Source organism: Nothoprocta perdicaria, unplaced genomic scaffold (genome assembly GCF_003342845.1).
Source record: "Nothoprocta perdicaria isolate Ctin4 unplaced genomic scaffold, notPer1 scaffold_125, whole genome shotgun sequence".
Taxonomy (NCBI): Eukaryota; Metazoa; Chordata; class Aves; order Tinamiformes; family Tinamidae; genus Nothoprocta; species Nothoprocta perdicaria.
The window spans coordinates 993,650-1,021,016 of record NW_020454372.1 but is presented as its reverse complement, the minus strand read 5'-3'; the positions used below and the strand labels follow the sequence as shown (position 1 = coordinate 1,021,016).

The 27,367-nt window shown below is 36.4% G+C and overlaps 1 protein-coding gene across 1 annotated transcript in view; it reads right to left on the bottom strand.

Annotated features, from left to right (window-relative positions):
• TFEC (transcription factor EC) overlaps positions 1-26,696 on the bottom strand; it is an 83,073-nt gene extending 56,377 nt beyond the window's left edge. The window contains exon 1 of the mRNA XM_026033225.1: positions 26,496-26,696. Within this exon, the coding sequence (XP_025889010.1) occupies positions 26,496-26,696 (201 nt within the window). The remainder of the gene's footprint in view (positions 1-26,495) is intronic.
• Positions 26,697-27,367: the final 671 nt, after the last annotated feature.

Sequence of the window (27,367 nt, the reverse complement as noted above, 5' to 3'; positions counted from 1 at the left end):
TTTGTTTGTTTTTGTTTTTGTTTTGTGCTGTGATAGCTGGCTATGTCCTATAAAGCTTTTGAGGCCAGCCTCAAACTTAGGTAGGTGAAGAGGTGGCTCTGCTTGGACAAAGAGCTAATACAAGAGTATTAGCTAGATTGAACATGTACACTCTAAGGAAAGGAGATTGAAACACAACGCAAAGCTGAGGCAGACAATAAGTATTTCCTGTAACAAGCATTTCCTGCAACATGTAGAGCCTGACACTTGAGTGAAAGCCTACCTTTTGTCTAAACTTTTTTTTTTCCCCCCTACCAGGGAACATCAGTGTCTTGAACATGGCTATATCATCTCTGACAAAATGAAAATTTAACAGCCACTGATGACTATGGCTCCTTGTTCAGAAAGGTTATTTTGCCCTTCCCTGTGCCCTTATTGCTGGTGCTCATTTTACTGTGTCATAGTATAATTACCATTTCTGGGACAGAGCTTGTTTGGTTCACAAGTTTGTGCCGACAATGGATCACGGACTTCTGCTGCTGGCTGTGTTTTCACGACGCAGCATAACCTGCTCTTTTGGGAAAGGAACAGCTGCAGGCAGGTATAGAAAGACACTGCCCAGGTCACAGTATTTATCATCCCAATAGACAACCTGTTTCTGAAATCTCAGGAAGCTGCTGAAAGTAACCAAATGACCATGAAACAAAGCCTGGGCACTTACTAGCTTGGTAGTTTTACAATACTCCATTGAAACAACCATGCAGTGACTTTATGCAAAAGAATCATCATACAGACACTCTCTTTATAATTGCAAGGAGAACAAATTTTACAAAAAAAAACCCTGCATACTGGATGTCAGAACAACTCTGTAAATGCAAAGCGATTGAGAGTAGTGGATTAAACACTGTGTGCAAGGGCAAATGCAGTTAAAGAACAACCTTTCCTTCTGTAGACATACTTTAGAAACTTCCTCGTTGAACCTTCATTTTTTWAAAACATGTTTTACTGCTGTGTACTCCCTCACACCTGCTTCCTCCAGCATGAGGGGTGGTTCTAGAGCAGATTACATAGTTTTTCATCAGTGTACAATTTCTATTCACCAGGACTGACTGTCACATTCATCTTCTCCCACTCAGTGGAGGTATTGAGCATTCCAGAGATTCAGAGGCATGTAGCATGTAAAAAAAAGTCTTAAAATCTATATTTAATACCTTTTTTAAATTTTCTTCCATGCAAATGCATGTTGCTTCCAGACACTAGATTTAGATTCAGTTAGGGAACTGTGTCCTGATTATGTCTAAAACAAGTCAGTTGATTGCTCTTTACTGATACTAGCTTAGATCAGATGTCAAGTATTTAGAATGGCTCGAATAAGATGAGCTAAACCATCTACAACATGATTTGGTATAATTCAGTCATTTTTTTTTTCAATTTTACCTCCATTTATAATTAGGCATGTACATTAGTACTCAGTCCTGTCAGTTCTCACTGAAGTACCAGAATACTTCTGCATATAGCTCTTTAAARGAACATCATATCGACCTATCTGCTGGAATATAGATTTGGGATATTATGTTGAAAACTGCAAAAAAATATGTAAGAACATAAGTCACCACTGATCTTGTTGTAGAYTGTACTCTTAAATCACTTCCAGGCTTTAAAATTAATCTAGATTTTGGATATCCAAATTTGATATATTTGTCCGTGGCCATGGAGGCAAAAAGACCAATAAGCTCTTTACATGAGTGTTTCCTATGTTTCTTTCCTTTGACAACAAATTCTCCATATTTAGAAGCAAGTACTTATGGTGGAGACTTCAAAAATAAGTATAGCCGTTTATACTGCCATACAAAGAGGGCTACATCTATAAGTATAAGGTCATTAAAGTACTTCAAGCTCTAAAAATATTKTAAGTATAAAATGGAGGAGGAGAAGGAATGGCCTGCAAAATTAAAACTGATGTCTTGTAAATATTGAATATTGTAAATATTGAATCCATCAGCAAAGCTACCACAGAACTCAACAGTGTTTTTGTATGAATAAGCAGTAAAGTGCATCTACTGTTTTCTTTAGTAGAAGTAATTTGATTTTAGAAAAAGTGGAAATGTAATCTTCATGTCTCACAGCAAGTGCGATGTTAAGTCTAACTAAAACCCAACTGGCTATGGTGCAATGTGATGGCAGTAGAAGTGCAATTTTAATTTTAATGAGAGCATAATCCAGATGGCATTAAAAGCATTATGTTAACCAATCAGTAACACAAACAAACAAAAAACTTGCAGTTTCAACATCAGTTAAAATAAGAGCATTGAAGTCAATTCTTAATGATTAGACATTGAAGGGCTGTTTTGCAGCTGCAGCTCTCACACATACCAGCCTGGACACTGGGTGCAGCCCACRAGCCTGAGCTGTGCTCCAGCTCTCCCCAAGGACCTGCCATCCTCACTGTAGATTTTGAACCCAGAATAGATACTTCTAGCTAGTTATGCCCACTCTYGAGAAGGAAGATAAACATTGGTGCCAGGTACCTGAACATTCCCTTACTCACCTCAGCTTTTTACCCACACCATGAGCTGCAGACGTGACCAGCCAGCTGAAAGTCCACAGTGCTGAGAGGAGCAAATACACAGGGTTTCACAGATCCTGCTTCCCCTCCAATGAAGGGTGGGGACAAGGTTCAGTTCTTAAGGAACTGCCAGAAATTTGGTTCTGTATTTGACCATCTATAACTGTTGAAGACAATTACTCATAGGAAAGTTGCATAACGCCACATTTCTTTCACAACCAAAATACATCTTTTTGGAAGTGGGGCAAAAAAATCTAGCTATTCCTTTAACAGGTTTAAAATTCTCAGAAATGTATAAGAAAACCTACCCCAAAAGCTATAGCATAATAATATTCCATGTACCGAGACAAAATTAATACAAGATGAGATGACTCTTTCATCACAGCAGGCAAGCTCAGGGAAAAAAAGTCCTGAATATGGATCAAGGTTTAGGGTATTTAAAAAGGCAACTCAGGTGTATGTGGTGTTGAAGACATGTTTATCTTGGACTGAGATTAAAAAAAAATTGTAATCACAAGAGGCTCTTTTAATGCAAAGATTTCCTCTGATTTATGATTAACTGTTGAAATCATGCTAAGGCCCCTAAGCTTTTTTTTTTTTTTTTAGGTAGTGCCTATATGCAAAAGCCTTGAGGGAGGCAATTTTGTCTCTTTTAAGCCTAGTTGTTATAACTGCTGTAAATCCTATTGACATAGTTGAATCTGAAGATTCAAATGCTTCCAAAGGTGGGAAACGCATCCCAGAGCTCCATTCAGGAAACAGCCATTTTCTCTCACATTATTCGCTGTGAGGCCTAAAAGTAAAGGATCCATCTGATGTTTCATGAGCATCAATAACTGGGATACATAAGAAATGGCAAACAGATATGCTCTTAGACAACTACCACTGTATTTTCATAAGCTTTAATTAWTTTTTACTGGAAAGATGCCAAATACTCTGTAAGATCTCACATTTATAATAAAGTTACCGTATTGCATGAAACACAAAAGTAAAGAGGACAGTGAGCAGCAGCTCATATTTTTTAATAACAATACTGAAGGAAATAAATATCTCCTCTGATATCACCAAGCAGACAAGAGATCTAATATGGCAAAAACTGTAAAAAMTAAAGCCATCAAATAGCAATCCAACACCTAGACACTGTTCTCCTTGGACACTGAAATAGAGCAGGTTTCCTGTAAGAAGCTATAGCTATGGAAGACAGCYTTTGCTGTTCTCACAGCACTTCAAGATCTAACAATTTCTTCTTAACTGACCAATGAAACATTGCTAGCAGATACAATATCTATCATAGTTTTTTTCCTCTGTGCAATTTCTCTATTGTTTCTGGCTTCAACCTCACTAATCTCCATGAAAAATTGCTGATCACGACTGATCATTTAACAGTCCTCTGTTATCCAGCATTTTTCTACTCTCTTCCCTAAGATCCAGTGATTATTTCTTTTCCTTTTATTTAAGGAATGTATTTTTCAATAAAGTACGAATCTAATGACAGAAGTCAGACCCCAACTTTTCCTCTTTCACTTTTTAGAAATATCAAATTAAAACATTATTGCTGTAATGTTTTCCTGTAACCTAAGGATCTGTCACCTAAGGATCTCACAAGTTCTTGTCCTGGTAAGTAATGTTACCTTCGAGAGACTTAGCAAGAAAGTTAGTATGTGACACAACTTATGAATAAAACCTAGAAACACAAATTTCACTCCCAAAGTCCAATTACTGCCCTTCTGTGCTTTGCTCTCTCTGATTCATCCCACAATCCTAACCTTTACCTAAAAATCTGAAATAATTATGATTTTTCTACCTCAGCTCTATTTAGACCATATTTTACTAATAGTTCTGGTATGATGATAAAGGACAAAGTGAAACTGCATCAGCTGAAGATAACAGTATCACATGTAGGAAGGGTTTGGATTTTTTTCTAATTTTATAGGTTTGAAGATATTCAAGCACATAAATACCAGCCATATGAATACAGTGCTTTAGAAAGCATTGCTTTTTCAGACACAGAGATTTAAGGTTCAGCTGAAATGCCTTTCTCAGGAGAAAGTGTCTTGAACAGAAGCTCAGTACTTTCCTAACTCAAGACACAGCAGCAATCCAATCAATTCCCTTCCTATGGAGATAGTAGGTACACAGACCTCTCTTCACTGAAGGCTTTAAAACAGGAGCAGTCATTAAACTCTCAGGATTCCTTAGTCCTCTCTAACCTTAGTTCACTTTCTATTAAAAAGGAGCACAATGGAATATATTCTAATATTTCTCTGCTAAACCTCCTTAAAATCTTAGAGTTCTTCCTCTTCTCACTGAAAGACAGGAACTGAGTGCAGTTGAGATACTGAACTTTGTCTTGGCTCTTCTTCCTCTTCCTTTCCCACATATGGTTAGTCCTGCTATGAGATCAATTCCATTTTTAGCGTATGTGAACAATTTTGATGATCAGTGGTAGAAGGTATAAAYCCCCTACATGTTGCTTGAAAACTTTCTGTTGGGTAGAAAGGGACCGAGCAATTCTCCAGGCAACTTAATCTTGCTGCCTCTTCCCTGGGGAGAAGAGGAAACATCCATCAAAGCCTGGGGGTAGCTGCGTGCAGGAGAGGGTGACGGAGGACCAGAGAGGAGGCTTCTGCTACTGTCACTTCCAGGAATGAGGAGAGAGGGGATATACCTGGAGGAGATACCTGGAGGGAAGGATGGTCTGAAGGGTATACAAAACTCAGACTCCAGACAGAGTTCGACACTTGCATCTAAGTCCTAACATCAGATCTTCTACCCTAAATAAAGGTAGACCGACTTTCTTACTCATGCAAAGGGAAGCTGGGTTAGTGCTGCATAATAAATGCATTGTGATTCCTAATGCAAGAGTAAMACTTTTAACAAAATCACATCTCCATATTGCAAGAGGTGCTGCTCTTTCATGGAGGTTGATACCTGACAAAATGGAACTTTACATTTCATTTAAAATTGAGCCACATATAGCTTTCTAAATCAATATCAGCATCCTCAAATCTCCAACCAGAAGTACCTGTCAAAGGAAGAGAATGACTGTTCTCATCATTCTAGCCATCAAAGTTATTTTGATCAGGTCTGTGTATTTTTAATAATGATTTTCCTTCTCTCCTCAAGTCTTGTTATTCATTTGAAGGTAAAATTATACAAAAAGAGGAGCAACTCTATGAAAAAGTGCAAGACCCTCTGAGACAAAATCAATAGCTTTTTGCTAACTCAGTATGTTGAATATGTGTGACAGAAGTCACTGTGAATAGTGTTCTTCATAATACTAAAATGCTTTTAAATATGCATTATATATAAATAGGTATTAAATATGCAATATACATATGATATATATGACATAATAATGTCATGACTAAAAATACTACTACTCACAAAGTTTTGTTTATCATCTTTTACATTAATTTTTGTGAAGATGATATATTACATCCACATTCTTATGAGAACAAATGGAAAACATTTCTTCATGATCATAAAAAGCATCCAAAAGAGAAAAAATTTGAGCAATCCTGAAATTGCCTCAGAATGTTTCATATACTGTCTAAGTTATGGTGAGATTTGCACAAGAAACTTCTATAAAAACRGCTAGAATCAGTGAGGGAGAAAAGCAAATGCTCTAATAGATTTAGCAAATTTTGTTCTCAATAACTTTAATAAAAATATTTTAAATGCTCCCTAAAAATATAAGTGTTATTTGCCAAAAGCAACAAGAAGTCAYTTAAATGTTAGACAATGAGATTCTAGCTTTACAAAATACTTCTGTTCATGGCATTCACATAGTTATGGATAAGGCATATATTCTAATGAATGAAAGCATTACCGCAGGCAACAACATAAAACTTAAAGATCTGTGACACTATTATTGTAAACCGCATGTGGTCATTTAAAGGGGAACTTGGTTGTCATTCATCTTAGCTATAACTATGTTTACACACTAATAAACAATTTCACCAGTTCACACTGTGAACAATTTCACTGCGTATTTCACCAGTAGTTGTCATTTTCAGAAACGCAACGTAACTTCAAAATGAAACATCACAAATCGAATCAGTAACTTTTTATCTAACTTTATTACTGTTCAAGATTCGACTTTCTGATTTTTCTACTGGAAAACTTAGATCTTTCAAAATGAACTTCTGGATAAATTTTATTGATGCGTTTTGAAAAGACAGTGATAGATCAGAATCTGACCTCKTCATTTAGACAGCTAATAGCTGCACCAGCAGCTTGCTAACTGCTAACTCCTCACAGGCTTGGTAGATATAATGGGAAGTCTTTAKATTGTTATCTATGGAGCACAATTTGGTGATCTAAGCATTTATGGCGTTTTGCACATTTCTAAACACAAATGCACAATAGCTACTTTCAACTTCAAAGAAACATTTTTTTATGTTCGTTTGCCTTCATAAGCATGCTTCTAATATTTAAATGACTACTAAACAAAAAGCAAATTTATAATCAAAGCACTTAGTATAAATGCAATTGTCTTTAATCATAACAAAATAACAAAYATTTTTAGCCTATACACAGAAAGGAAAGCTGCTGGGAAAATGAAAGAGAAGAACAAAAATACATATCATTCACTCATCAAAGAGTTAAAGATACTGTTCTAACACTCTGCTCTTTCTTCTGTTTTTTATAAAAAGTTATTCTAAATAATTAAAGACACCRTATTTCCTAAGCTGACACCATTTACTTTAGAAACATAAGAGAACAGCAGAGGATCCCATTCTGATTTTGGGCAAAAATCCTCAAATCCCACAGTAAAAATTTGCAGACTAGGAAGGTATTTTTAGGAACTACAAATCATTAAGTTTCACTTTACTGCAATAACCCAAAAATAARCAAAGAAAGTTTCTAAATTGTCTCCATTAGTATGCAAATACTGTCATGTACATGTGACACATGATGTCAAGAATTCTATTTCRTCTCTTACAGCTGAAGGAACATAATATAGATGCTGCTTCTATTATATGGTTTGAAGTGGAGTTATACATACCTGCCCATACCAACTGTATTCCAGCATTGTAACCTCAGTGAAAACCAAGCCTTAGAAAACTCAGAGCAAATTCTTGAATACCAACTGTTTCATGTAAGACAAAGCCTATGACTATGCCGCTACTTTCCCTTTCAAGGGAGTGTGCTGCAGTCTACAACTTTTTACTTAACCACCAGCACGGCTACAATCATAGCTTTGTTGCAGTGTTGTGCTCTTGCAGCTAAAACCTGTTGATAATGAACCTGAACCCATTATTTTGAGTCAATGAATTGAAAGAAATAGGGCAAAGAATGAAAGCCACAGGGCCAATTACCAGCATTCTTTGATGTATTACTTGCTAGCACCCACCAAATCACTTTGTGTCTTTGTCTTGATCCCCTCTGTTATTCATTAATTATTCTGGAAGGGTTAGAGTTCAGATAGCTAATTGCACAGACAGTCTTACTTGGTGGGGATTCTCCCTACACTGACACTTTCCCCAACTGTGCCCAGCCACCTTGTATTATGCCAATTAATCCAATTCTTGGCATTTTTGTACAGTCTTCCAGGTTCTTTAAAGCTTTGCCTAAAATGTTTTCACTCAGGCTTCTGCAACAGAGGCTGAAGATTTAAGAACTGGATAGAAAATGTTTTACAGTTGTCTTCCTTCCTTGCAGAGAGCACTGACCTTAGCAACCCTGTTTTCTTTCCCACATGCTTGTCTCTTTATTTACAAGTATGGTATCTAGTACTTTTATTGCACTTATAGAGAGGAGATTGCTTATTTAGAGGGCCAAACTTTAGAATATTGCATTTTTCTTCTCACCCCTCCCCATTCACAACACACATAATAGTCAGATAGTTAAAAATAAAGTGGCTATTGTTTTTCTTTACTAATACAAGTGCTTGGAATGTTTCCAGTTCCAAAATTTCATAATAAGAAGGAATAAATAATAACCATGAGATTACAAAAAGGGGGGGGGGGGAAAGCTTTTTCTTCTATGAGGTCATAAAGTGCTCATCAAATTCAATAACTGCGCATGGGTTTCTGGTCCAGGAAATACTCAATTAATACACCATTAAATTTCATCCAAAAAATGGGAAAGAAGACCTCCCTTTCCCAAACGGGACAATAATTCCACATATGCAATTCTGCTGTCACAGACACCTAAATTCCAAACACGTGGCCTTGGAAAATCAGGAATTTGGAATAATAATTTGGGGACACATAACACAAATCACACAATTAAGATAAAGCCTACTTACAAATATACATATATATTTTTTCTTGCAGTTTCACTGCAGGTAATGTCAGTAACCTCATAGTCATTGCCACATAGCTGTGGACCATGAAATCAATACCAGAACTTGAAAAGTAAGAAGATAAAGAAAAGATGTAAAACTGGCTCCTCAGAGATTATGCTGCAATTCAATATCCACATACAAGTGATCCTTTAAGAATATGGCCATTGAAATAAAAGGAAAAGAGCAGTCTCAGAGAACATGCTTTGATTTTTTTCTAATCAAAATTTTAGGTACTTACGGACTTATCCAGATGTATATTTACGAATTTTTAGAGATAATTGTTAGTCTTTAATACTATGAGTTCATGAGTTCACTTAAAAAAGCTGTGGCTAAGGTATGCTATCCTTAAATTACACTGGATAGATACTGCAGTGAGTGAGTGAAATTATGAAGTCCAAGCCAGAAAAAAACAATACAAAAATTTTCCAATAAATATAAAAATTAGCAGAGTTTTAGCACTTCAGGTGATCTGACTGTTAATCTCCATCCACAGATAACAGAAATCCAATATCTTTCAAGCAACTAGGTCAAAAGAACAGTTCAATAATTACAGGAGTCTTATATAAGAATCTGTAAAACACCCAGGAGCATAGGGTAGTTGAAAAAGATTAAAGAAACAAAGTTTGTTTATAGATTTCATTTTTTTTGCCACAAGAATCTAAATAAGCCCAAGATGGCAATTTATTCCCCATACAGATGGGGAAGTTATTAGGAAGTTATTAGTAGCAGTTTTGTGAAACTGACTGTTTTACTTATGTATTCAAAACCACTTATGCACCATCTTCAGGTCAATACTGTGTAAAATATTTCTCTTCTAAACAAGATACTATCAGTGAGATCACTTTTTAGAGTGACATGGTGGTTTGACTAATGCAAAAATCATCATCCATCATACTAGTTAAGTGTTCACTTTCAAACTTGATTTCATTGTCTACTAACATGAAAACTAAGATGACAATAGAGTACTCTGAATTCATTTATCTTAAATACTCATGTCCAGGTATAAAATATACATCTTTCGTGCTCTATGACTTGACTTTTTCTCATGAAATAGACCAATTTCTGTCTCATTAGTATGTGATTTGAACAATCTAGTCATTTCTCTTCAAAGAATAGTATCTTTTAAATATCTGAATATGAAGATAATGCATAAAAAGAAAGTGATATCTAAATATCTAACTGTAAAGCAAAAATGTATCTTGAGTCAGTGGAGCAGATTTGGGTTTGTTGATAATAGTACATAAAAAACATATACTACAAAGGCAAACCTCAAATTCCAAAGATTAAAAGATTTACAAAGAATTATTCTTTAAAGAGATAAAGATTTATTCCAATTCTATCAGTTTTGGCAAAACTAACCTGTTATTTCTGAATTCCTCGATTCATCTGTACATACCAAACACGAGTGGAAGCCCTCTCTGCTGCATTAGCAGAAGAAAGACTTCGTTGACTAGAGCAGGTTAAGAGGAGCTTTGGGCCTCTGGAATCTATCTTCTATCTATCTGCTTATAGAAGAATATCCAAAACTCAGCATGTGAAAGCTTGCTCCTCCTGGTTTTTCCTCCTTCTCACCCGACAAAAAGCCAGTGGCACAACTACTTATAACACAATCAGGTCAAGAGAATGATGTTTCTTCTCCTTGAGCCAGGCCTTGCTATTTAAAGCAGATATGAGAACCTGCTTTTCTGAATTTGTACTCAGAAATTGAAGAAGTCAAGAGAGTAGAGAACCTACAGGCTCTATGCAAGAAAATAAACAAGTATTAATTTCTAAATACCTATTTTCTGCACTGAAGGAATCAGAAATATTTTGAATTGGGCCCTAATCTTTCAGGAAGACTTCATCATTACAGACACATTTCAGAACACTCCAGAACCATCCTTCTGCCTGAAAACAGGAACCCATTACTGAAGATCTGATCAGCAAAGCCTTAAAAGAAAAGAAGTCCTACATGTCACAGTAAGGTAAGATGGGTTTTCATATTGCTGTCCCTGAAGTCTTATATACACCCCATCAACTGCTTTCCAAAATTACACAAGACCGCTTGAAAAGCTGAGAACAATTCTTCACTCCAGATATGGCTCCCATTACTTTTTTTTACTGTGGTAAAGCAGGACATTGCCAACACTTGAACAACCACACTGTTTAGATATCTGCATGTAAAAGTCTACAGTCAGGATGCTTTCTGTCGATAAAGTACTTTTTTAGTAATGCTCCTAAGGAAATAGTTCACTATATATCTGTGAATGCAAAGCATATACAGACATACAGTGACCCACAAGTCCTTGATCTTGTTGAAGAAACCACAATCAACCAATAGCATCTGAGTACAAGCTATTTCCTCACTAGCTGAGGCTTCCATCAGTGCTCTGTCATCATTCCCTTAGCATCCAATCCCTCAGGGCTTCAGTGGCAGTTGGTCAATGTCAAGTCCTTTCAGAAATCCTTTCAGAAGTCCCATCTCATGTCAGGTAGATAAATTTGGAAGTCTTCTAGACATCTTTGTCGATAAATCAAGTAGCATGCAACATAAATGACTTCCCCACTGAGTAATCAAAAAGAACAGAAATTCGTATGAGAATAGGCTTATTACAACGTACTGATTAATATTTAACTTATAATTCAGAATACTTTAATAGAAGGACCTCCAAGAGTGATGACATGAGATGTACTTATACTAGACAAGCAGGACAGCAAAGAACAGAAATAACGGCTGATATCCAAAAAGAGCAATTACTTTGAATTTGAAGAAAAGGGCAAGCAATAACAAAATCACTTTCAGAAAAGGTCTAATTTATGGTTGACTAGCTTCTTAACTGTATGTAAGTACAGGTTACTTTGCCCTACTGGACCTAAGCCCGACTACCTAATCCCTGTATGAACACTGTATGAACAGTGGCTAAAACTGCCTGTTTATCTAAAGTGGTAACAAATTAAATACATTCTCAGTAATAAGATAAATGAGATACACTAAGGACTATATGCACTTTTCTTCTTAAATTTTTCACTTTAAAACGTTGCAATTGAAAGTTGTGTCCACTAAATACAGCAAGAATATTATATGATTCTGAAACTGGTCACTGTCATGCATCTTTCTCTTTTCAGTAACCTGTTTCAGACACTGAGCTTTTTCCCTTCAATTGCATCTTATTTTTAGATCCTCTGGCTTGCCTAATAAATACTTTATCTTATCATACAATGGCAAAAGCCTACCATCCTACTCTTTAAAATACTATAATTGATTAGGAATTTGGTCTAAATCATAATTACAAGTCATTATTATTATTATTACTATTTCCTTTTCTACATTAGAGAAGCTACATTTTCTACATTTTCCATGAACTTCCTGCACTGCACAGTACTTTGATGAAGAAAATGAGGCACCTTAAGTTTTCAGAGAAAAAGGATGTCCATTTTCATGTCTGGAACATTGTAAGCATAGCAACTAACTGTAAAACTCGGCTCAAAATTCTACACACAAGTCAAAAGCATTGATTTGTTACACTACCTTAACAACTTGCAGCACAGCAAAGCAAAAATAGATACAGATGACCAGCCTCAAAATGACTGTGAGCTGAAGAAATGTGAAAAACAAAATAGAAGTCAACCTGCATCTCATCACATTGTTACCTACATGCAGTATAATTTGTATACAGTGTATAACCAAATTGGCCCATGAAGACTGCAGCTAGTACAGTACTTTTTTTTGTTCTACTCCCTCTAAAATTGTCTTTCATGGGACTGTCAATTTCCTTATTTTGGATTCTTACTCATAACCACTGCACTGCACCGTCATGCAGGCTTTTACGTCCTTTTCTGGACAGGACACTGGTGGCACATTGTCGTTAGTCAGAGCTCCTATGAACCAGCGTACACATGCCGTCCTTGCTTGCGTGTGTGCATGTTGGGCTATGTGATAAAGGGCTTTCCTCCTCTGCACTGCAATTCCTGATTCTGTCCCCTACCGACCTGTGGATATTTGTAACACATAAAGGAACTTCTGTTGAAAATGGCCAGGATAAGGAATTACTGAGCTGCGAGGATAGAAATGTTGATGTTGAGCAAACATAAGGCAACAGCAATCACAAAATGGAGCATTTGTTTGGGAATTTATGTTAAAAGTTTTAAACTGGATTTTCAACCCAATAAGTAGAAGCTCCTATCTTTTTAACCAGTAAAAGTTTCTGAAGTATTAGAATTTGTTTAAAGATAACATCAGTGCCTTGTGCCATCTAATTTCTAGTATCTATTATTAAAAATTACAGTGACTTGCTTAATGAAACACCTTGCACTAAAAATGTATATTATATTTCTTTAAGTCTTGAAGAGTGCTGTTTAACAGATCACCTGGGAAAGTTCTCTTTTCACTGAGAGGCTGTTTCTGAAAGAACTAACATGCATGATGAACCTAAGAGCTGTAAAGAAAGCCAGTGAACCGAATGGCTGCATACAGCCAACAATGGTAGCAGGAAAACTGCATGAGAGTCTAAGAGTATGCTTATTTCCAGAGGAACTTAATAAAACTATAAAGAAAATCCACTTTCATCTTCCAACTGTGAAAGAAATAACTGTAGAAAGAAATAATTAGTAGTGTAGTTGAGGTTAACTACATGAATGTTGTTGACATTTCACAGAGATTTAGGTATTAGTGTTGAATGAAGAAAATTATAGATTTACCTGTTTGCTGCATAATTTGGCACTCTAATTAGCTGAAGTCTTGCAGACTGCATTTCTAAGTCATGCACACACTTTTGAGAATCTCATCTTTATGTGCCTCAGCAACTGATTTTTGAGTTTTATTTTGTATGCCTGTCTTCTATAACAATAAAAGGTGAGCCTGTTCTGGCCATTTTATTTCTTTTTTAAAAAAATAAGTAATGAATATAGTAAAACAGCTTTGCTACCACCTCAACAACAACCATATATCACTTGTTTGTTTCTCTACCAGGTGCTGCGTATAAGGAAATCTTTATTACTACAGCAAAAAAAAAGATGATGATTCATTCATAAGAGAACTAGAGCCTTAGCTAACATATGTCTGTGGCCTCTAACTGACTGATCATAAACACTTTTACAATGTCTGATACAATTGGTCTCTTTCACTGCATCAGTTTTGATTTTTATATATACTTGACCGCATTCACACAGACAGAACACGTAAATGTATATATGTGTAAATAAATACACTTACACACTCAGTGATAATGAATAATGAGGAATTAAAAAATGACTGTCAGAAGTCTACTCCTTCCAATTCAGATTTTTATTTTATTTTATTTTATTTTATTTTATTTTATTTTATTTTATTTTATTTTATTTTAAGAATACAATCTGGTTTGACTTCATTTCTTCCAAATATAGGTTCTGTGGAGAAGTGTTTTAGTATCATTTTTTGAATCAATAGGCATAATACAGAGAAAGATGTTTCTATCTGCAAAGGATCATCATATTTTTAGAAGCAATACTGCTGTTATCACAAGAGTGGCCCATTAACTGTGGCAATAACTAGAACAGCAGTGAGGGAAGCACTTCTGAAATGTCATCATCATTTCTTTTGCTAGAAAATGTACTTAAAATAGCTCTGTATGCATGCAGACCTGACTTGGTATAAAGATTTCAAATAAGAGTAAAGAAAAGTTTTGGATTTTTTTTTCTTTTATGTATGTGTATTTTTTTTCTCACAGATACAAGAGTTCTTTGGTGGTTATCCTTAAGTTGTATTATCTAAGATCCAAAAGAGTACAAGCATGTTTTCAAATAACAATTTTTGTACAAATCAACATATTTCAAGATTTCTGATAAAGTCATTTTGTTGAATATCATTGACTGAAATCCTTTCAATATATTTTCAAAGAGATTTTTCTCTATAAGCACCAAAAATTCTATTTCTTGTAACCCTAAAATGCTGCTTTTCTAGAGTCACATCAAAGCTCACTAAAGTCAAATTCTTTTCAATGGATTTTGGATTAGGTTCCAGGTCTTTCAGTTCACAGGGTAGTTCTTAGCCAGCCATCAGGGAAAATGGCTTTATTGTAGAGTTACTGTAGGTAAATGTATGTAGATATATGAACATAATTCCACTAGATAATCCACACACTACTTCTAATATTTTAAAGTATTTTGTGTTAGACCCTTTAAAGTATTTCGTGTTAAAGTATTTTGTGTTAGAAAGACATCACATTTGCAAGTTGTCCTTACCCAGTATTCTACTTCCATCAATAGCCAAGCACCAGGGCTTGTAGCAGACAGCTCTAAGATGAGCTTACAGTCAGGTAGGTCACAGATATTCATATCACTATCCTAGAGGTTGAGCTTTAGTATCACACAGTCAGTTGCAGAGCACTATATTTGTAGCAGCTGCATATTCTGCTGTGAAGGAATGAACTTAAAGACTCATGTTCATTTAGATGTAAGAGGAGTGAACTTAGTATTTGAAGGAAATTCGTGTGGGCTGCAGAAGAGTGGCTCAGTGCTTACATCATACACAAAAATTTCAAAAAGTTCAATTTCCTACCTGAACAGGCATTCCCTGGATAATTTTGAACAATTCATCACAGGTGACATTCAACTCTAAGAGAAAAGTATCTAGTCTAAGTGAAGGTGAATAAAATCTTTCTCTTTTAGACAATGGTAGGAAAAAAGACCTCCAGAAAATGATTCTCTTTCTTCTAAGGCAATTTGATAAAGACATAACAACTTTTTTTCTTTTTTCTTTTCTTTTCTTAGAGGTGTATTATCTTTTGTCATTAATCATGAAAGGGGACTTGGGCAACTTTAACTAGATATCTTATATTTATATGGCCAAAAAGCTAGGTCTGCTTAAGAGTTTTGGGAAGTTAAATTTTACAGTTTGAGGAGCTGAAGCTGTGTTTCTGTGCCTCTGGTTTTCACCTGTAAAATGTGACAACTTCATGACAGTGGGTTAGGGAGGGGTAAAACTTGAAGTTTTGTATCATGTTCATGCAATATGTCAGTGAGCCAGACAGTTGCTTAGGATAAGTAAATAGAAAAGTATTCTGGAGGTAATGAACCCTAACCCTCAAAAGATATGAGCTGAATGTTATTACTCTAGTTATTTTGTTTGCTTTGTTATCTAAAGCAAAGATCTAGAGAAGGGACTAAGTATGTAGAGTTTATTTATAGAGTTTATTTTTAACTGTTCCTATCCTTTGATCTATATGATCTGTTTCTCTCAATATTAATGAGAGAAGACATAGTTCAATATCTGTTTGTCAAATATGAATAAAATGTGGAGTTCACTGTTCATTAGAAATATGTCTACAAGCTATAATAGCACTAATGAAATTTCTAAGCTTACAGTTATCATGTAATTTCAATCCCATTTTAGCTCCACAATTCTTCATCAGGAAAAAAAGCTAGCATTGGCTTTAGAGACCTGTTGTACACAAGGAATTGTATATCACATTCATGTTAATGCTCCTCACAAAGTTACTGGATCTGCATGGCCGCCAGAGTTCTTTTCCAAACTAGCAAGGCACTACTACATAACAAGTTGCACTAAATTAATAGAAAATATTCTTGGGAAAGATAAAATATAAATGAACAATGCTTTGATTATCAATATATTGGTCTGAAATTATAAGGCAGAGAGCAAGTAGTTAGAATCAAGTATCTCACTGGAATTAGTTTTGCCAACATTTTCATTTACAAATTTTGGTCAAGTAATTGGCTGAGATTATGTCCAGTGTTCATGTGATGACCAAAAATATGAATACAAAGAAATGAGTAATAGTAAGTATCACAGATGTAGCCCATATAATGCAAAGGAAAATACCAGGTATTTGGTTTTTGCTCTGCCTTTTTCCAGTGTTTTTCTCCCTTCCCAAATTTTCATCTCTTCTTTGCACTCTTTCTCTTTTTTGATATCTTTAGATATTTACTGTGACTTCCAGCATTACTTGGAATGGCTCCTCTGTTGTTTCTGGATCCAATTTGATTTCAAATGATTGATTATAGGGATCCCAAGTGTGTAATATTGAATATACACTGTTAGTGTCTGATACAGACTACAGGATCTACTCTGTAAAAAGAAAAGTAAATTGGAATAATGCAGAGAATAAAAATTTCATATACCAATTCTGAATAAACTCTTTTTCCAAGTATTCTTTTAATCAAAGGTAAAAATTATCTTCAAAGATGCTAAGCGAATGGGAATTTTTCTTTCAATTTTTATGATTTTTGAAGAAGGTTCTCTGTAGATCCAAGTAAATTTATCATTTGTGTCCTTCAACAACTTTTTCTAGGCAAACAAATGTACTTGTTTAGGTGTCTGAAATCAAATGGGTGGTCTTTGGCCTGGGTGGTCTTTATCCTTGTTTTCAATCATAGGCAATTAAGTCAGCATTTTGTGCATATCTTCCAAGGAATTCTTCTTTAAAATCATATCCTTTGAAAAAGTTCTAAAATCCAAAATATCATCTAAAACTACCACCATTTCTAGTTTAATCTACAAAAGGCCAAATGGAATATATGAAACAAAATAGCTCCTAGATTGGAATCCTGTATGCCATAATGGCCTTGAGCTAAATTTTACAGTGTAGTTTCTTAACCTATGGGCAAGACTTCTTAATGGGAATGCTGAAAGACCTATACCTATAACAGTACTACTGGGCACCAGTATAATATTTCATTTACTCCTCTCACAAAGCAATTTTTGTTAATCTTGCTGCATGAATGAAAAATCTCATCCCATAGTCTCCAATTCACTACACTCATGAACTCATAAAAAGGTCTTTTAACCACTGCTGTGATTTTCAAGTGGAAATAATAAAATGGCAAGAGTTAAATATTAATATTCAGTTCTTGCATTGTGCCTTTCTTGATACCAATTACAACTTGAACTTCACCGAACTCAGAAAGACTGCAGACTTCACTCAATTAGTAGTAATAGGATTAAAACATAGCTGAACTGAAGATTTAAATAGGAAAAAAAAAAAAGAACTTGGCAAATGTACACTACAAGTACCAAATTAATCTCAAAATAAATATGCAGTCCTGGGTGAAATAAGTGGAAGGTGGAATGCCAGAGGTGTGAGGATTACTGGATGAAGGGGGAGGGAGAAGGAAGTGTTTGTTTTTTGGTTTGTTTTCAAAAAAAACCTTAGCAACCTCTGCAGTTTGCATGAGTTTGAAAATGATGGTATTTTTTGCTTCTTTAGGCTTACAGGTGCAATAAAAAGTTGTTGCTGTTCACAACAGGTATTCTGCTTTGAAGAGCATCAACACAACTTTTGTCTGTTTTTAATCCATTACTGAATTTGTCTATGGTTCTATTCCGTGAACAGAAATTATTGCATTCAAATATCTGTGTCCTGAGAAAGGATATATATGGCCTTTATGGAAAGAGACACAGAAATCAAATCTGTGTCTGTTTTACAGATCTGAACATCTGGCAGCTGATTGTCTTTGTGGAAGAGAATTCTTGTGTTACTTTATCCCTGATGACTTATTTTTGTTTTACTTTGTACCCACATTTGATAGGCAATGCATTACTTCATTTTCAGCACCTTTTTGGTCTGCCTCTACAAGTGGTGATCCAATACCCTAAACAGTAGACATTTTACATTTCAGGGAGCATACTTGAATTCTGAGAGAAAATGTAAATGTCCTAAAATTCCCTCTGACGGGTCAAAAATTGCCTGATATCAGTTACAAACACCAGTTTGTATTCTTGTCTCAGAAAGAAATAAAAAAAAAAATTGTTTTGCTCATCAAAAACTCAGTATTTTCAAAGAATAGTATCAGAATTGCAGACAGATATGCCAGGGGAAAATCACTCCAGTATTTTTTTTCCAGTATTATTTTCCCTCAACTAGGGGCAAAAACAAATCCGATAAAGGGTCTTAGATTCTATCATCAATAACCATGTGCTTCATTCCTGGAAAATAATTGCACTTCAGAGAACACCTGAGAATGACTGAATGACCTTTTGGAGAACAGTAAAAGCCTTGATAGGGGAAGATACTACAGAGATTTAGGAATGAGCATTGTTCGCTGCCTAATTCTAAAATCTGGCTGGAGTAGTTTCATAGATGAAGGAAGAGTAGTTTCATAGATTAAGCTGCTAACCCAGGGTGATTATTGAAGGCTGCCTTGTGTTCAAGCAGCTTATTGATGAAACATTTTCATGGGAGTGGATATGATAACAATCAATATGAAGAAAGGCCATGCTATCAGAATCACAGTATACCAGAGACCAAAGAGACTTTAGAAGATTGACAAGATTGATGATAAAAGGAACAGGAACATCAGAATGGAGATGCACAGAGATACAGCAGCTCTTGTAGGGACACATCCACTCTACCACCATTCCAGAGCACCAAGGAAATGGTCTCTTCATCTCCAAACCTTCAAAATTAGCCACAAAGTATACAATCTCATGAATCAGATTACTTCAGTAGTCTGGTGCTTTGCTGGACAGTAGGTAATCATAGATAAACCATGACCTCTTGACACTATTTGGGGTATATTTCAATCTGATTTTAACTACCTGTAGAGACTGTCTGAAGTTTTCTCTCTTCTGAATGTCTTTGGCCCCACTTCAAGAAGTTAACCTATACTGAATTGATGTAGAAAATTGCAGGGTTTGGTTGAGTTTCTATAGCGGATGTTTTTAATTTCTTGCCTCTAATACAGTACCATTTTCTGAAATTTTTAAGTGCTAGACCCCAAAGATGCTAGATCTGTGCACAGAAAAAAATAATGTACAAAAACTCTCAATGAACCTATCTCTAACCTAACCCTATCTCACACATCTCAGAAGGTAGACAGTCCGTTTCATTCCACATGAACACCTGCTGTATCATCAAAAGGCACCAAACTTTGAAGGAGGATCATTGGAAATAGTTTTGAATGAAAGTGCAGAGATGCATTACCACCACCCTGAAGGTATGTGATGGTAGCTGACCCAGCAAAGTTCTCATTCGACACGACTACATCACAGCATAGCCCAGGGAGCTAGCACACCCAGAGCTGCACCTAGCTGATCCACATCATGGCACAAGGACTTCCTGATCAGGTTTAATTTAAAATGTTCCCTTTAAAAAACAGAGAATCACCAATAATCACCAGTTCAGAACTGTCCAGATACAGAACTGACAAATATATGAAAATATCAGTCTATAGGATTTGATTATGAACATATAAATCTCACTTGGTTGGAGAGAGGAGAAGGAGTGGAGGAACACACAGCTCAGGGACTCCAGCCATTTAGAAATGGCTGTCATTCTTTATAAAGATTAAGGGACTTCTTGAAAACTGCATTCCTATATTAATCCAAAGGCCAGCCATTGTGAAAGGCGTCAGAGTATAGGCTTCCAGACACAGCACTTGTGATCAGAGCCTTGACCTAAAGGAACTATTATTTCCATGCTGGGTTTTTTCTGGCTCCTGCTATGACTCTGCTGCATAGCAAGTAAGCAATATTTGGTTTCAAAGATCTTTAGAAATAATTTGAGAATGAAAAGAGCAATAAATGAGAGATATCAAAGTATTGTATCAAACTAGGGTTTAATCTCCTAGAATGGTAAATTTATTTTATATCAGAAGAGGATAATACTATGAGTACTTTCTAAAATAAAAAAGCTCTTAGACATTAGAGTCATCCTGTTGGACAACTTACAGATCTGATTTGCTTATGGACRTCTCCTCAAACCACAGAGCAAATGAGCAAAGGCTCTACTTATTTTTAATATATTAATAGAGTTGAAAATAAAGACTTACAAGAAATAATTTTTTCTAGGGATGTAAGAGAGCCATAAACACTACAAAAAATTGCCAATAGCATCCAGTGATTCATCTGTTTTTTTTTTTTTTTATTTACTTTTATTAAAGTCAGCACTAATTTGAAGTCTTAAGAAGAAAATTAAACCACTGTTAACATGATTTCTTATTTTTCTCTGGGTCCAAACTATGCCATCAGATTTTCACTTTTGTACTCAGTATAAAATTCAGACACAAATTTCAGTTAAAAAAAAAAGAATTTCTGTTGGGTCTTTATAACAACTAACAGTTTCTTTCCTTTTTTTTTTTTTTTTTTTTTTTTTAACTCAACAACCATTCTGATATTCAAAGCAGCAACTAATTGCTCTGACAGTTAAATAGTATTGCCACAGCACAGCCTTTATGTATTTGTCCTAATAAATGTCAGATGAAGCTCAACTGCTCACTTCAGCTGATGCTAATTTAGGCTGAATACTGCCAGCTATTCAGAGAGAGTATTTTTTGCTTTAAATAAGATTAATCTCACAAGTGAAGTGTGGGTTTTCTTTTCTATATAACAAAGGCATTTAATGAATTGGTTATTCATTAAATCTGAATTATAGGTTTAACAAACACTTGCATAAGAATCATTAATATCTTCTGTTATATAATTACTATTGCAGTGTATAATAATATTGCTMCAGTCATTTCACTTCAAAATTCAATTACTATAGCTCTTGCAATAGAGAATCACATTGTTGTTCATTTTTGTGCAGTGACTCTTCAGCTATTTATCACTCCAATTGTACTCCAGTTCCCATTTTCATTCTTACCTTTCCACTGAAGCCAATAGGAAGCTCTAAATCCTGCAATGTTGTTAACTCTGGGCCAGCATTTCAAAATCATCCAGTCTGCCTTGCAAGTCTGTGGAGCTGATTCATTTTTTCACTCATAGGGAACAAGCAACTGCACCTCCTCTCATTAACAGCGGGTAAATCTGCACAGCCCCAAAGTGGGGTCAGCTTTGTTTGTGCTATCATTCTCCACTTTACAATTGTAATTGTAAAGAGACATGAGACATGTCTCATGACACATGTCAGATTTCACAAATTCCAAACCTTTACCAAGGACAGCACTAGTTGACATGGCCCCAAACTTTGCCTACGAGATCCTTAGAGGATAATTTCAATGCCTGTAACCGTTCTGGGCATACTTAAATTTTCTACTGTAGACAAACATCTGACAATTTCCCAAGTTTGTGAGCTGAGAATACATGGGAAGAAATCAAGATCTTTTGATAAAAGAATGGCTATTTTCCTTCTCAGACCTGTCTTCCCACTCTCCAACCTGCTCTCTTCAACTGAAGCAAGTAATGAACGTTCTGAACTTTCTCTCAATAGCACAGACATCACTGTAGAGAAAGTGCTAGATTTGGTGGGGTTTATGGTATGGGAATTATTGCACAGAAGTAGGTCAACAGCTGTGCGCAGATGTGAAGAGATGTCTGAAAGAATAGATATAGTCAAAATAAAAATGTCTAAAAAAAAGCAAAAAATGATGAAGCATATGGGAGGAAGAATGGACACYGTGGACTTTACACCCCTTAATGTTAATAAAAATCTGTGAAGTTTGAAAAGATRTCTACAAAATAATGAGTGAGCCTTAGGATCCCACACAGATCTCCCTACTTATTTCCCATGTACTCATATATTCTGCTCTCCATTCTGTTCGTCCTCTTTCCAGATCTTCCAAAAGATATTTTGCTCTTATTCCAGTTTTCCTCTTTCCTCTTGATTCTGATCTCTTCACTTCTTTCACTATTTCTCCCCTTTCCTTTTTTTCTGTATGTATATATCAATACCATATATAAGGATTTTATTCATCTCAATAACAAATATACAAGTTGCCCACAAAACTAAAAAATAATGAATTTCAAAAGACTGCTGTGAAAGTCTATGTGAATTCAGCAAGCATACAGAACTCTATTCTCATGTATATATCCTTATGTTCCAGTGCACTGCTCACTCACATTACTTTTGCCTTCAGCAAAGCCCTAAAAGATGTTACAAACACTTCGATGTCTGTATACCTCTTTGRCAAGGATGTCCTTAGGTTTGTAGTTCACCTTTCCTTTACTCACAAGAGCTATTTGTGTGTGGGTAACAAAATACTGCCATTGTATTCTTTCTTTTCCTGATAATAATAGTCATAACAATTCTGGAAAGAAATGGCATGACAGCTGTATGGACTTGGCAGGCACAGGCAAAGAGGTCAGGCATGTATCCACTCAAAGGGAAATCTGGTTTAGAATGTGTAYGTAGTCTTATATTGATTGTAGGGTGTCACTACTACCCATAGAGGACTTCCAAAAGAAGAGAATGTGGAAAATAATGATGAAAGCTGGTATTGGGTAAATGGTATTCCCTTCCACTGGTGTAAGACAGGCAACACAGGACTTCTAAATATATTTGTGGTGTGACTTCACTTCATCATTAAAAAGGCCATTATATCTGCTTGTGTTTTCTTGTTCTCACAGTTTAATCTTACTCAGTGAAAGATGCCTATCTTGTTCTTTGAATTCATGGAGATGATTAAGGGACTAAAGCATTGATAGTACGAGGAAAGACTAAAAGAGCTAGGCCTGTTTAGCCTGGAGAAGAGAAGATTGAAAGGAGATCTTCTCAGTATGTACAAATTTCTGAGGGAAGAATGTAAAGTGGATGGGGCCAAACTCTTCTCAGTGGTGGCAAGTGACAGGACAAGGGGTAATGAGTATAAACTAAAACACAGAATCATAGAATCATAGAATGCCGRAGGTTGGAAGGGACCTCAGAGGTCATCGAGTCCAAYCCCCCTGCWCAYGCAGGGTCACCTAGAACACGTGGCACAGGGCTGCATCCAAGCGAGTTTTAAAGATCTCCAAAGARGGAGACTCCACAACCTCTCTGGGCAGCCCGTTCCAGTGCTTTGTCACCCTCACAGTGAAGAAATGCTTCCTTAAGTTCCTGTGGAACTTCCGATGCTTCAGTTTGAAGCCATTTCCTCTAGTCCTATCACTGTCCACCACTGAAAAGAGGCCAGCCCCCTCCTCGTCCCTCCCTCCCTTGAGGTATTTATACACGCTGATCAGGTCCCCCCTCAGCCTTCTCTTCTCCAGGCTGAACAGGCCCAGCTCTCTCAGCCTTTGCTCATAGGGCAGATGTTCCAGGCCCCTGATCATCCTGGTAGCGGATGTGGTAACTCCACTCCTGTGGAGTTTCCTTCTCTGGAGGTCTTCAAAACCTACCTGGACACAACCCTGTGCCACATACTCTAGATATACTCCACACATACTCCATCAAAGGATGTGGGAGGGTACAAGATATGTGAAATATTAAATAATGATTTTGCTTTGATTGATTGTTTGTAGAAGAACACTGCAATTTCTATCAACATCTTTTGGAAATTTGCCTAAAGCCAAAAGTACTTGACTTGTAAGACCCACAAGTAGTGCAAGAGAAAATCCAGAAGCTCTTTTATTACCTTTCTGTGGATTGATCTGCCTGCTGAGAAAGTAAAGATGGTTGCTTGAACAACACASAAGTTAACCAGGAACCAAGTTTTGCATCACAGGAAAACAGGCTTCAGCATGAGTTATATTCTGAAATTGTTTCTTAGACCTTTGCTAAGGTTTTCCCAAAATGAATTCCTTATTAGTGCTGAGTCTGAGTTGGGAAAAACAGCAGATTTTGTTTATCTTTTTACTATTGTGCAAATGTAGAATATTTACCAACATCAGAATCTCTGTGAATGCAGAGCTGTGGGGTGTTCAGAAAAGCATAACATTTTTACACTCTATAAACCTTGAGTTCCCACCTTGGCCTCTGTATCCTCATAAAGATTATTAGTTCTTCTCTTTTTCACAGCAAATCCCTTTTCACTTACCAGACACACAACCTACAGACAACAGATTGRCTTTGCTGTAAAGCTCTTGGTACAGAACTTGATCAAGCATAAGTTTTGCTAGTGAGCTATGAGAGTCCCCCTGGCTGTTCACAACTGGCTGAGAAAAAACATCTAGAAATCAGCATGTCTATAGAAATCCACCTTAAAACACTGCTACTTAATAATGGATTGGACATGATTTCTTGTCTAAAACTGAAGCCTAAAACCTGTCTTTGAAAAATTACACTGATGACCTGATCTTCCTTGAGGTTTCTTGATCTTGAGATATTCCTGCCTATTCTGACTTTTGTACAGGATTTTTTCTTTCTGTTTATTTTTTCCTACTTTAAGTATTTTTCTCCAGTAATATAGACTTTCTATGTCTTTTTCATCATTATTTCTTTACGTTTTTCCCCTCACCTCCTTTTTTCCTATTTTTCTATAGTCTATTTCCCCTTGATGCCACTTCCTTCATCATTTCCCACTTTATATTTTCTCTCTCTCATACCCACTTGCTTTCCTTTCCTTCACTCCCCTATTACTTTTCTAYACCTTTTCCCCACATTTCCTTCCCTTGCAATTTCCAGCCTGCAAGGAAGCACTGTCCCCACAGGCTCTTCAGCTCCCTTTGATCACCTGCAAGCTGCTGTGGGAGCACCTCCTCCAGCAGCATCACCTGCCCCAGTCAACCCAGAGTCAGGAAAGAGAGGAAGAGGGAGTTGCCTTCCAATGGGAGCCTAGGGAGGGTTATTACCCTCTGCAAGATGAAGCAGATGGCCAACTTGCCAAAGCAAGGCAAATGGCAAGAAGAAATGGTGCCAGCCACATGCCACCTCATTTATTTTCCACCAATTAAAGGCAGCCTGCAGTAAAAGTAACATGCCAGCACTGGTGTGCTGACCCCTTCGAGTGCTTGTTAGCGCTCACCATACTCAGCATTTCCTCTCGCTGAYTGATAGAATGATGTGTGTGTGTATGGCAGAGAGCAGATTTATTACAGTGCATTAACCAGACAGGCAGACAAATGCCCACAGGGGCAGAAAAGCTGTAAGGAATAAATAAAAACTTTATTATTTTTCTTAAACTTCTTTTCCCCAGGCTACAGTGCAGAATGTTGGAGGAGCAGGAGAGTGGAGGGAGCCCAAAAGAAAAAGGGAGTGGTGAGAACTGGAGGCAAAGTTTATTAGCAGTCAGAGATTTAAAATATTCATTGTCGGATTCAACATTTGGATAGAAACTGAATCTCTACTTATCTTTTCCTTCTCACTGATAAATGAGAAAGAAAGGGTCAAGATACCAGGTACCAAACTATCAGATCTAACGTCTCTGAAGTGGTTACTTGGCTACTCCACTCACTGCAGTTCAGCTTTCCTTAGTTTAATAGTTTGTTTTTAATTTAATATCAGCCTTTATCAACAGCTGCCACCATGTGGTATCTGAAATACCACAGCTATTTCCCATCTGAATAGAGAGAAACATGGTGGCATCATCATCTGAGCTTCATATGCACAGCCAGTAAGAGACAAAAAGAGTGGTGGGCTGAGCATCCACTTTCTCCTCATGTGATGAGAACCTGCACCCGCTACTCCAGGCCATGGGGCAGCTGCTGACACCCCTTACCGTTCCAACACAGCCAGACCTCCACCTGTCTGTGGCCAGCAAACATTGCATAAAGACCTAGATGTGGAAAGAAAGCTCCAAGTCCAGCCCACCATCCAAAGGGTAGACAAGCTGGATGTTGTCAGACATGGCTCGTTATAAAGTTGTGCCAAGATTATTCACTCATCTAGCTTATTTTGATGTAGAATGAGCACCAGAAGTTTTTAGTTATTATCCCCAAACTTGCTGGAGCCCTACATATTTTTTTTAAGAAAATGTCAAGTTTAACAGCTTTACCCCTCACCTCCTTCCTTGATTTGATTTAGATGAACTTCAAAAAGAGGTAAATTAAGAAGAGCTTTCTACAGACAACACAGCATTCTACTTTGTAAATGTTGGAAATATAGGTACCTCCGAGATTGCTGGAGCTTTATCTGATGAAAAGCATGTTCCCACTGGAAAAAATCCATTGACACCGGGATACTGTGGAACTGGTATATGACACGCTGAATAATGTGCATGGATTTCTTCTTGAKGGTGCTTGTCTGTCCAGTCTTGATCCTGTAGTTTTCCTCTGAGCTGAAACTGTAGTCCAGTTAGTGCCTGMAGCATTGCTTTATTTCTTCCCTTTCCACTGTTAGCAGAGTTGGAAAAATCACTATAAAATACACACACACACACAAAATAGAAGCAGCAATTTAATTTCTTGCACAATGTAACTCTACTATTGCATTAAAAAAAAAAATCTTAAATGTAAAGCCAAATTAATGTTATGGTTATTCCCATAAGGACACAATCCCTAACACACTACTGAAAAAAAAAAAAAAAAAATGAGAAGAAACAGTTGGCATTCAGTTAACAATCATGCAATCATGTTTGGAGGTTTTTGACTGACTTTGTTATTCCGAGGGAAGCCGGGTACCAGTCTCTTGGGATTAGGTACAAAGGCAAGAAAAAAGTAGACATGTATGAATCTCAAAGGTGACTGCTGGGTTAATAAAACAGTCTGTTTTCTKTTCACCCACTCTTCCTCTCAGTGTGCAAGTACATTAAAATATGTCAAAAGGAAAGCCATTTACTGGGGAGAAATAATTCAGCTAAAAGTCAAAATTTCCAGCTGGTGTACTGCCTTGGTATGTGCAGGTGCACTAACAAAGTGACCCACACATCTTACTGGATAAAAGTTGGTACCCTCATTAAAGTAGAAACAAACACTTGAAAATAGGAACAACTGCCAGCTAAAAAGAAAAAAGGAAAGAAAAAAAATGGCACAATTGTTATGA